Raw genomic sequence first — 12,665 nt, forward strand, 5'->3', positions numbered from 1 at the left:
GTGGGATTTACACGGAAACCCCGATGCAACTGCTCAGTGTAGAACACAAGAATGCGATCCCAGCCTTATACTGGAAGCGATCGAAAAATATTATTTACCCCAAAACGTTACCAATAAAACCCCTCATTTATCCCGCACAAAGGTAGCCCCCACTCGGATCCGTCACTTGTCACTGGAACTATAGGGGGTTCCCATGTTACTGGTAGAACAAATACTCTGGAAAAGCGACATGGCTCCCGCCCACTCAGATAAAATCCAGTGAATTCTGCGTTCCCAAATCCAAATGTTCCCCTCCTTCTGAGCCTCACTCTGCCTAAGCCACTGTAAGCGGAGAGAAGGCACTTAGCAATTTACCGGTTCATATCGTCAGAAGTACAAGCTGAGCACAATGTATGGGGGGCGCTTCAATATGTAGGAGCCCTACACTGTATGGGGACACAATGTATGGGTACTAGACTGGCAGATTTGCAATTCTTCAGAAAAAAAGCCTGGCTTGGATGTTAAAAAATAGTCACTGCAGCCGTAGATGAAAACATTGAGAGATGCAATTTCTGGAATTTATTTTTTATAGAGGTCTACGTTATAAATTTATGTGAAACACTTGGGGGTTCCAAGTGCTCGCTACACATTTAAATACATTCCTTGAGGGGTCTAGTTTAATGTTGTCGCTTGTTAGGGTTTCCACTGTTTAGTCACATCACAGGCTCCCCAAACGCTACAGGGCATCCACTCTCGATTCCAGCCATTTTTGTGTTCAAAAACTCAAAACGGTGCTCCTTCCCTTCTGAGACCTGCGTGGATTTTACCCGCATATGGGGTATCTGCACACTCAGGAGAAATTGCACAACACATTTTAATGTCCATTTTCTCCTGTTACCCTTGTGAAAATAACAAATTTGGTGCTAAAGTAAAAATTTTGTGAAAAAAAGTTAAATGTTAATTTTTTTTCCTTCCACATTGCTTTAGTTCTTGCTTTAGTGAAGAACCTGACAGGTTAATAAACTTTTTGAATTTGTTTTGGAGTATTTTCTGTCATCTAGACCCCTCAAAATCACTTGAAATGTGATGTGGTCCCTAAATAAATGGTTTTGTAAATTTTGTTGGAAAAATTAGAAAAGGCTGATCAACTTTTAACCCTTTTTGACTTCCTAACCAAAAATATGTTTAAAAATGATGCAGATGTGGACATGTGGGAAATGTTACTTATTAACTATTTTGTGTAACATAACTTTCTAATTTAAGGGCATAAGAATTAAAAGATTGAAAATTGTGAATTTTTTAAAATTTTCACCAAATTTCCAATAATTTCCCAAATAAACGCAAGTCATATCAAAGAAATTATACCACTATTTTGAAGTACAATGTGTCACGAAAAAACAGTCTTAGGCCATGTTCACACTTTGCGGGTTTTACCGCGGATCCGCGGCGATTTTGATGCTGCGGGTCCGCAGCAGTTTCCATAGCGTTTACATTTACATGTAAACCCTATGGAAGCCGCAAACCGCTGTGCACATGCTGCGGGAAAAAACGCGCAGAAACGCAGCGGTTTACAACCCGCAGCATGTCACTTCTTTGTGCAGAATCGCAGCGATTCTGCACACATAGAAATGCATTGATCCGCTATTTTCCCGCATGGGGCTGTGCCCACGATGCGGGAAGTAAGCGGATAATGTGCGGTTGCTACCCGGGGTGGAGGAGAGGAAACTCTCCTCCAGGCCCTGGTAACCATATTTGTGGTAAAAAAAAAGAATTAAAGTAAAAAATAATGCTATACTCACCTCTCAGCGCTGCACGCGGCCGTCCGGTCTCAGGTTTGCTGTGCGAGCAGGACCTGCGGTGATGTCGCGGTCACATGACCGTGATGACGCTGCGGTCACATGACCGTGACGTCACCAAGGTCCTTCTCGCACAGCATCTTTGGAAACGGACCACCGCGTGCAGCGCCGAGGAGATCGGGACGTCAGAGGGGGTGAGTATAACCATTTTTTTTTAATTTTTTTTTAACATTACTATTGATGCTGCATATGCAGCATCAATAGTAAAACCAAAGCCCGCAGCGGAAACCGCAAGACAAAACGTGATAAATCTGCAGGGATAACTGCAGCGGTTTTGCCCTGCAGATTTATCAAATCCGCTGCGGGAGAACCCGCAGGGACCCGAACCTACGTGTGCACATAGCCTTAGGCTATGTGCACACGTTGCGGATTAGGCTTAGGAATTTCTGGTGCGGATTCTGCCTCTCCTGGCATAAAATGCCCCTACGGATTTGTCGCGTTTTTTGTGCGTTTCCGCAGCGTTTTTTGTACGTTTTTGCTGCGGTTTTCTTGCGGATTTGCTGCGTTTTTTACCCCTGCGGTTTTCTATAATGGAATGGGTACAAAAACGCTGCAGATTCACAAAAAAAGAAGTGACATGCTACTTCTTTTAAACCGCAGCGTTTCCGCAAAGTGTGCACAGTATTTTTTTTTCTCTTATTGATTTACATTGTACTGTAAATCAATTGCGGATCTGCAGCGTTTCTGCACCTCAAAAAACGCTGCGGATCCGCAGAGAATCCGCAACGTCTGCACATACCCTTAGAATCACTGGGATCTGTTGACGCGTTGCAGAGTTAATACCTCATAAAGTGACACTGGTCAGATTTTAAAAATTTGGTCAGTAAGGGGTTAAATCACCTTTAAAAGTTTGCAAAATTTTGTATGACAGGTTTCCTGTAAGGCAGAATCTGTCAAAAACATATTGATGAATCTGACAAATAAATGTCTTAAAAATAGACTGTGGGTTGAAGTTAGTCTTTTTTTTTTTCTTCACAACTTTCTGTAAGATGTAAAAAGTCTAGCGGTTGCTCTAGCGAAACGTGTTGCTGAGCTCTTTTGTAAACTTTTTTTCTAAATGTACATTTTCCTTTATTTTTTTTCAGGTCAAAGCATCCAGGAACCGGAATGGTAGAAGCAATGACAACGGTAATATCAAAGAAGCCATGAGTTCGCAGCGCAGCAGCTCTCATGACTGTCTTAGTGATGTAAGTATTTTTGTTTTGGTAGATTTTTTTTGTGCTGCCTATTTGCCTGTCTTCACCACCATTAAACAATAAATATGCTCTACACATACATATAAAGCATGTATGTCCCACCCTTGATGATTACTTGGAAGTCTCTATCTAAGCTCTACCTTCAGGAACATTTGACTGTAAAGGCCCCGTCTCACTAAGCGATTTACCAACGATCACGACCAGCGATACGACCTGGCCGTGATCGTTGGTAAGTCGTTGTGTGGTCGCTGGGGAGCTGTCACACAGACAGCTCTCTCCAGCGACCAACGATCAGGGGAACGACTTCGGCATCGTTGAAACTGTCTTCAACGATGCCGAAGTCCCCCTGCAGCACCCGGGTAACCAGGGTAAACATCGGGTTACTAAGCGCAGGGCCGCGCTTAGTAACCCGATGTTTACCCTGGTTACCAAAAAAAACAAACAGTACATACTCGCCTTTCGGTGTCCAGGTCCCTTGCCGTCTGCTTCCTGCTCTGACTGAGATCCGGCCTTACAGTGAGAGCAGAGCGCAGCGGTGACGTCACCGCTGTGCTCTCACTTCTCACTGTACGGCGGCTCAGTGAGAGCAGGAAGCAGACGGCAAGGGACCTGGACACCGAAAGGCGAGTATGTACTGTTTGTTTTTTTTGGTAACCAGGGTAAACATCGGGTTACTAAGCGCGGCCCTGCGCTTAGTAACCCGATGTTTACCCTGGTTACCAGTGAAGACATCGCTGGATCGGTGTCACACACACCGATTCAGCGATGTCAGCGGGGCCTCAACGACCAAAAAAAGGTCCAGGCCATTCCGACACGACCAGCGATCTCGCAGCAGGGGCCTGATCGCTGGTACGTGTCACACATAGCGAGATCGCTATGGAGGTCGCTGTTGCGTCACAAAACTTGTGACTCAGCAGCGATCTCGCTAGCGATCTCGCTATGTGAGACGGGGCCTTTAGGCTATGTGCCCACATTGCAGAAATCCTGCGGAAATGTCCGCAGCATTTCCGCAACTCCCTGCCGCGGGTAAAAAAAAGAATATCCAGGGGGGCAGAGGGAATAAAATATAAACAAAAGCTGGCTGCTTTTGACCTGGTGACAGGTCCTCTTTAATACTGTATTTACTCATCTGTTTCTGTTTTTACATCCATCAAAAACAGACCACTTTCCTCCCAAGTGACATCCATTTTGCTTCCTTTTTGCAGTCATTTTAAATCTGTATTGCAATCGTTTTTTCCTCTGTTGTTTGTAAAAATGGATGAGATAGACTTTCAGCTTTTTTTCATTGACACTTAAGGTACCGTCACATTTAGCGACGCTGCAGCAATCAAGACAACGATGCCGATCGCTGCAGCGTCGCTGTTTCGTCGCTGTTTGGTCGCTGGAGAGCTGTCACACAGACAGCTCTCCAGCGACCAACGATGCCGGTCCCCGGGTAACCAGGGTAAACATCGGGTTACTGAGCGCAGGGCCGCGCTTAGTAACCCGATGTTTACCCTGGTTACCAGTGTAAATGTAAAAAAAACCAAACACTACATACTTACATTCCGGTGTCTGTGGCGTCCCCCGGCGTCCGCTTCCCTGCACTGTGTCAGTGCCGGCCGTAAAGCAGAGCGGTGACGTCACCGCTGTGCTCTGCTTTACGGCTGGCCGGCGCTGACACAGTGCAGGACAGCAGAACGCTGGAGGACGCCACAGACACCGGAATGTAAGTATGTAGTGTTTGTTTTTTTTTACATTTACACTGGTAACCAGGGTAAACATCGGGTTACTAAGCGCGGCCCTGCGCTTAGTAACCCGATGTTTACCCTGGTTACCAGTGAAGACATCGCTGAATCGGTGTCACACACGCCGATTCAGCGATGTCTGCGGGAGTCCAGCGACGAAATAAAGTTCTGGACTTTCTGCTCCTACCAACGATGTCACAGCAGGATCCTGATCGCTGCTGCGTGTCAAACTCAACGATATCGCTATCCAGGACGCTGCAACGTCACAGATCGCTAGCGATATCGTTCAGTGTGAAGGTACCTTTACCTTTTTTATCCATTTTTGATGGATCCCCATAGACTTCAATGGCCATGGCTGATCCACAAAAACGGATTAAGTAAAGGATTTATATTAGGTTTAATAAAACACTCAGATCTGATTAAATAGCAAAAACGTGCTGACAGATTACATAAAAACAGCTTTTATTTTTTTTACATTAAACTTTATGGGTTATTGTGCTGCCAGTCACAGAGGGAAGCTATAAAATGACCTATTGCAAGATTATTCATTTTGTTTCTTAGTAAAGGTTGTGGGGAAAAATATATTTAACGCAAAAACCTGATTTAAACAATGAATCATTTGTTCATGATTGTTTCAAAGTTTACAGCACACAGATAACATTAGCATGAGCAGTAATAGTAATGAAGTACTGATCATATCCACAGAGGTCATTGCTTTTCACCATTTACACACTTTTTTGCAAATGCAGACCAGATAGCATAAACCAAACATTGTTACCTTTTGTGCTTAGTGTTGTATTTTTTTTCAGAAATATTGCTCCATTGTAGCATGATAGTAATACTCCTATGGTGGAAGAGACAATTCTTACTTCATAATTCATGCTGTGTTGACAGAATCATAGAAGAACGAATTAAATATCGCTGACAGATTTTTTTCAAAATGTTGAAAAATCTGAGTGACACTGAGCTCTTCTGGTCACCATAAAAGGGGTCCATTCATCAACCCATTTATTTCATTGCTGAAATATTGGGAACCTCTGCCAAACATCAGCTCACCGCCAGTATGTTGGAGACCACTTACATTTATAGAAGGTATATCACGTATGTTTGACTTGATATAGAACCTGTGTGGCCGAAATGTTACATGTCAGTGTGTTGTTTTTTTTTGTATGTGTACAGTGGTGTCAATAAAACTTTTCATTAGGGCAGAGACAGACTGCCTTATTTATTACTGGCTATCGGATCTCCTGACCTGAACTTGACAGCTGCATAGTAATCCATCATGCTGTCTTGCTCCGGACAGGAGAGGTGCTAGGCCAGTCCAGACAGTGCTATGAGAAATACGGCAGTCTGACTCTGCCCTTAAGGAGATTTCAGGATGCCTTGGCCAGTGTCTTTACATAGTGAACCTCTAGAAATGTTGTATACTTGAATTCTATTGCACCATAGGCCTTTCCTTTTGGCTTTAATTTAATTAATAAACTTCACTTGATTCACGACTTGATTCATTACCTCTCATAATCTTTTCTTTCTGGGCATCACCGAAACATGGCTGACACCCTCTGACACCGCTGCACTATGTTACGGTGGCCTCTACTTCACCCACACTCCTCGCCCTGGCAACAGACATGGTGGAGGAGTGGGCCTTCTCCTTTCTTCCAACTGTACCTTTAACCCAATCCCACCTCTACCCTGGCTTATCCTCCCCTCTTTTGAAGTCCACTCTGTCCGCATCTACTCCCTCTACAACCTCCAAATGGCCGTCATATACCGACCTCTGGGCCCGACCACTGCCTTTATTGACCAATTCTCCACCTGGCTCCTTCACTTTGTCTGCTGGGCCCTGCGCTTAGTAACCCGATATTTACCCTGGTTACCACTGTAAAACATCGCTGGCATCGTTGCTTTGGCTGTCAAACACGACGATACACGCCGATCTGACGACCAAATAAAGTTCTGAACTTTCAGCAACGACCAGCGATATCACAGCAGGATCCAGATCGCTGCTGCATGTCAAACACAACGATATCGCTAGCCAGGATGCTGCAATGTCACGGATCGCTAGCGATATCGTTTAGTGTGAAGGTACCTTTACTTCTTGTGTGTCACTGTTCTCCACTGCCCTTATCTAATCTTATACTTGGTCAACCCCCCTACTTACAATGTATGAAACTGAAAGTGAAAATGTGTTGCAAATTCTTAGTAGTAAAGCTCCTCCTCTAGACTAGATGTTTACTAGGTGTGTGTCTTCCAAGCATCTCACAGCTGCTACTCAGAAGAGGAAGACTGTAAGAAGTATTATCCTTTCAACAAACTTTGCATCAGTTAACTGTGAGTACATGAGGAATAACAGAATTACTGACCACTATATTAGTTGTACGACCTGGCAATAATTTTGTACAATTGTTTTTAGGAAAAACAATTGTCATTTGGATTGTGAATGCAGAATTAAAAACCTGAGAATGTCAAAGAAGCGTCACATTAAATCAGCTGTATTTGAACATTTCACCATCACTCAAGATAGAAAACATTATGTCTGTCAGTGTATGACAAATTATCCAGACGAAAACAAATGCTGTGAAGCCAAGATCATACGTGCATATTCAGGCAAAGATAAAAATGCTCCTACCAGAGCTTCTAATCTAAAAGAGACATTTACAGCGCTTTCATCCAGAAGTACTGAAAGCAGTGGATGAGAAAGACTGCATCCAAACCAATGAACCAGTGCCCAGCTCTTCCAGCCAAATAAAGGAGCAGAGAACTTTGCAGCCATCAGTTGCAAGATATTTTGTCAGTGACAAAGTTACTGTGACATTGACAGTAGATACATTTAAAAAACAGATTATAAAGCTTGTTGTGTGCCTATTTCATTATTTTCACGACCAGCTTTTATGTGTCTGAATGGGGAAATGGCCCGCAAGCTTGGTGTTTCTCTGGGGAGAGAGAGTATTAGAAAATTAGTAATTGAAGAAGCTTTTAAACAAAAGGAAGAACTTAAAAAAACTCAAGGGACGCTTTCTGTTTCTTAAAATGGATGCCTGCACACGTCACAGAGTGAACTATTTTGCCATCAATGTCCGATTTGTTTGTGACAAAAATGAAATAGTTACCAATACATTGGCAGTAAAAGACACCAAAGCTCATCACACCAGTGAATTTCTCCAGGTCTTGGTGGAAAAGGTTTTGCAAGACTATGAACTTAAAAAAGAGCAAGTTCTTTCTGTCGTAACTGACAATGCTTCAAATATGATAAGTACTATTAAGCTAATGAATGAGTGTAATGATGGTGACCAGCAGCTAGAAGAACATTCTGGGTCCACAGACACAGAAATGTTTGAAATAGAGGAACACAGTATTGTAACTGAGGAGCAAACTGAAGTTGCTTCAGATGAACAGCAACATGATCGTTTAGATCATCTTGTTGAAACTGTGTCAATACGTTCTTTCATTCATCACATGCGCTGTGTTGTGCATACGCTACAGCTGGCTATAAGAGACAGTCTGCAACAAGGACATGCTGCTGCACTGATTGGCAAAGTGAGAAAATTGGCTACTGTTGCCAGAACCCCTAAAGTTGACTCAATTTTGAAGAGACGTGCTGGAAAAGGGGCAATTATTGATCAAGCCACATGATGGGGCAGTACTTACTTAATGATTCAGCGCTTGGTTGAACTGAAAACCTTTCTTGTAGACATGGCTAACCCACAACTGACGCTAAATGAGTGTCAGTGGAATCAGGTGACTGAGCTGGAAAAATTGCTAGAGCACCCATTTACAGTGACTAAAAAATTACAAGCAGAGGACTTAACTCCAGGTATTTTCTTAAAGGAGTGGAAGAACCTGATGTTTTGCCTGTCCCAAAGAGGAGGGTTAATTGCAAGTGGCATTGCTACATCAATGAAACGGAGAGAGGAGCTACTATTACAAAATAACATTCTTTTGGCAGCTGTTTATGTAGACCTAATGCATCGGATTCTTCTAGATGATCAACAGCTAACTAAAGGAAAAGAAGCTCTGTTTGAAATAGCAGTAAGGATGAAAGGGTTGCAGAACAGTCAGGAGGAACAAGAAGAATGTGGTCATCTTGCCACATCTTCACCCTCATCAACTGATGAAAAATTTAATTTCGAAAAATATTTGGATCACAAGGACCGTGCAAAGCGTTCCCGCATAGAAGAAGAGTCATCCCCATCAAAGAACACAGCCAGTACATTTCAGCAGAATTTTTCATGTGCACTAAAAGAAATTGAGAAATTTGACCGTTCATCAAAAATAACAGTGCAACAAGCGATTCCTCTGTATCCTGACATTGTCAGAGATGTTGCCTGAGTGGTTACTGCTTTGTCACCAACCCAAGTTAGTGTAGAGAGGTTGTTCTCTGCTCTCAAAATAATTAGATCAGATTTGAGGGCATCCATGAAGGAGGATCTGACAGAGGCAATAATTTTTCTGAGGACAAATTTATAGATTTCTTCTTATTAACTGCATAAGTGTTTATTGCATATTTACTTACAAGAGTTTATAAAAGTTTATAAAAGTTATTTGCTATATTCTAATTGTATTCTAATAAATATAGTTTTTGCTCTAAGTGGTCTGATTACTTATATGATGGTGAGAAACTGAATAAGCACGATGTTAATATTTTACAACAGTAAATTTATTGTTACGAATTGGCCATTTATGAAGGAGCCGGAGTTGGAGTCGGAACCTGATAAAATCCAGGAGTCTGAGTCGGAGTCGCAACTGTGGCTTACCGACTCCACAGCCCTGGTTTTCTGCAGTGCTACTCTTGCATCAGCCTTCGACTCGGTTTCCCCTGTCATGGATAGCAGAGTGCGACGAATCAATAGACAACCCTGGCACAATAACATCACTAAAAAGCTTCGGCAAGTATCCAGAATTGCAGAAAGGCTATGGAAGAAAACGCATTCACAAGAAGATTTCACTGCACTCAAACAAGCAACACTCGCATTCAAATCAGCTATCACCTCTGCTAAACAGGCCTATTTTTACATCCCTTGTATCTTCTTTATCCCACAACCCTAAACAGTTGTTCAACACTTTTAAATCCCTCCTCCACCAACCACTGCCCCCTCCGAGCTCCCTAATCTCTGCCGTGGACTTTGCCATGCACTTCAAAAATAAGATAGACCAAACAAGGCTAGTCTTTGTTGACAAACCACCATAACCCCTTTGTATACCAGACCAATGCCCTAACCCCATAACTTCCCTCTGCAAATTCACTGAAGGGGAGCTTGCTCATCTCTCCATATCACACCTCACCACTTTTGCTCTTGACCCCATCCCACCTCCTCCCCAGCCTCACCACCACACTAATCCCATCCCTAACCCATCTCTTCAACCTATCACTAACTTCTGGTACCTTGCCCTCTGCTTTCAAACATGCCACAATCACACTTATCCTCAAAAAGCCATCCCTTGACCCGAACGCTATGTCCAGCTATCGCCCCATATCTTTGCTCCCATTTGCTTCTAAACTCCTTGAGCAGCACGTCCATGCTGAGCTTTCCTCTCACTTTGCATCTAACTCTCTCTAAGACAACCTACAATCTGGCTTCCGTCCCCACCATTTCACTGAGACTGCCCTGACCAAAATTACTAATGACCTACTTACAGCCAAAGCTAACAGACAATTCTTTATACTCCTCCTTCTAGACTTGTCCTCTGCCTTCGACACGGTTGACCACTGCCTCCTACTACAGATCCTCTCTTCCTTTGGTGTCAAAGACCTTGCCCTATCATGGATCTCCTCATACCTTACCAACCGCACATATAGCGTTTCATACTCCCATGCTACCTCTTCATCTCGCCCCCTCTCTGTTGATGTCTTTCAAGGCTCTGTCCTAGGACCCTTACTCTTCTCAATCTATACACTTGGCCTGGGACAACTCATAAAGTCCTATGGCTTCCAGTACAGTCTATATGCTGATGACACTTAGATCTACCTCTCAGGCCCAGATGTCACCTCTCTGCTCTCTAGAATCCCAGTGTCTATCAGCCATATCCTCCTTCTCCTCTCGCTTCCTCAAGCTCATTGTGGACAAATCTGAACTAATTATCTTTCCTCCATCTCGCATATACCTTACCTGATCTACCTATCAATTAGAAATGAAATCACACTTTCCCCTGTCCCTGAAATCCGCTGTCTCAGAGTAACCCTTGACTCTGCCCTGTCCTTCATACTGCACATCCAAGCTCTCGCCACCTCCTGTCGTCTCCAGCTCAAAAATATTTCCAGAATTTGTACTTTCATCAACGCTCACTCTACCAAAATGCTTTTGTATGCCCTAATCATCTCCCGCCTCAACTACTGCAACATCCTCCTCTGTGGCCTATCTTCTAACACTCTCGCACCCCTCAAGTCCGTCCTTAAGGCTGTGTGCACACGATGCGGATTTGCTGCGGATCCGCAGCGGATTTTTCCGCGCAGAAACGCTGCAGATCCGCACTGTGATGTACAGTACGATGTTATTCAATGGGATAAAAAAAAAAGCTGTGCAGATGGTGCAGAAAAATCAGTGCGGAATTGCTGCGGATTTCAAAGAAGTGCATGTCACTTCTTTTGTGTGGATTTGCAGCGTTTCTGCTCCCCTTCATGATAAAAATCCGCAGTGACAAAAACCACAGAAAATCTGCACAAAATCCACATCAATTCCGCATAGAAACCGCGTCAAATCTGCGGCTGCGGATTCTGCCAGGAGATGCGGATTTTGTGCAGAAAATTCTGCACCTCTTTTCCTACGTGTGCACATAGCCAAGCTCTGCTGCCCGACTAATTAATCTCTCTCCTCGCTACACTCCTGCTTCCCCTCTTTGCAAATCCCTTCAATAGCTCCCAGTTTTCCAGCATATCCAGTTTAAACTACTAACACTGACCTACAAAGCCATCCATAACCTTTCTCCTCCGTATATTTCCAAACTAATCTCTCAATAGCTTCCCTCACGTAATCTCTGGTCCCCCCAAGACCTCCTTCTCTCCTCCACGCTTATTCGCTCCTCACCCAATCGCCTCCAAGACTTCTCCCCCATCCTCTGGAATTCTGTGCCCCAACACGTCCGGTTATCCACCACATTTGGATCCTTCAAAAGAAACCTGAAAACCCACCTCTTCAAATTAGCTTACAGCCTGTAATGACCACACGGCCACCTCAACACCAGCGGAGCTACTGCAACCCCCGATCTACTGTCTTCTTCCCCATAATCCTGTAGAGTGTAAGCCCGCAAGGGCAGGGTCCTCGCCCCTCTGTATCAGTCTGTCATTGTTAATTTGTTTACTGGAATTAATGGTGCTATATAAATAAATAATAATAATACTTGTATTTTGCTTGCTAATCTATTCTAAAAAATAATATACTAAAGTATCAAACCTATGAACTGTTTTACATGTTTCGGTAGGTTATGTCTAAGTCATGGCTAACAGCAAGATTCTGTCCCTTTCTGGAGCTGTCTTAAAGTGAACCGATGGGAGAGCAAATTACCCCCCATGCTTACACCTGAGTAACACGTGATCAGCTATGTCAGTGGGGGAGGGAAGCAGATAAAAATCTTGCACATTTGTTTTTCCATACATGAGGCACGAGCAATTTAAGGCCCCTGATAATCAAATTGAGGAAAATCTGGCTAAACTACAGGAGGCTATTATAGAGACGAAGAGATGACAAATTCCATTAAAACATCACAGACACTAGCAATCGGAAGTGTAAAGGTACCGTCACATTAAGCGACGCTGCAGCGATAGCGACAGCGATGCCGATCGCTGCAGCGTCGCTGTTTGGTCGCTGGGGAGCTGTCACACAGACCGCTCTCCAGCAACCAACGATGCCGAGGTCCCCGGGTAACCAGGGTAAGCATCGGGTTGCTAAGCGCAGAGCCGCGCTTAGTAACCC

The 12,665-nt window shown here is 43.7% G+C and overlaps 1 protein-coding gene across 15 annotated transcripts in view; it reads left to right on the forward strand.

Moving 5' to 3' along the window:
- FBRSL1 (fibrosin like 1) overlaps positions 1-12,665 on the forward strand; it is a 796,611-nt gene that overhangs the window by 429,168 nt on the left and 354,778 nt on the right. For all 15 annotated transcript variants that reach the window (XM_077293351.1, XM_077293356.1, XM_077293352.1 and 12 more), the window contains one exon: positions 2,921-3,022. In XM_077293351.1, coding sequence (XP_077149466.1) covers positions 2,921-3,022 — 102 coding nt within the window. The remainder of the gene's footprint in view (positions 1-2,920; positions 3,023-12,665) is intronic.

The sequence above is a fragment of the Ranitomeya variabilis genome, chromosome 1 (genome assembly GCF_051348905.1).
Source record: "Ranitomeya variabilis isolate aRanVar5 chromosome 1, aRanVar5.hap1, whole genome shotgun sequence".
NCBI lineage: Eukaryota > Metazoa > Chordata > Amphibia > Anura > Dendrobatidae > Ranitomeya > Ranitomeya variabilis.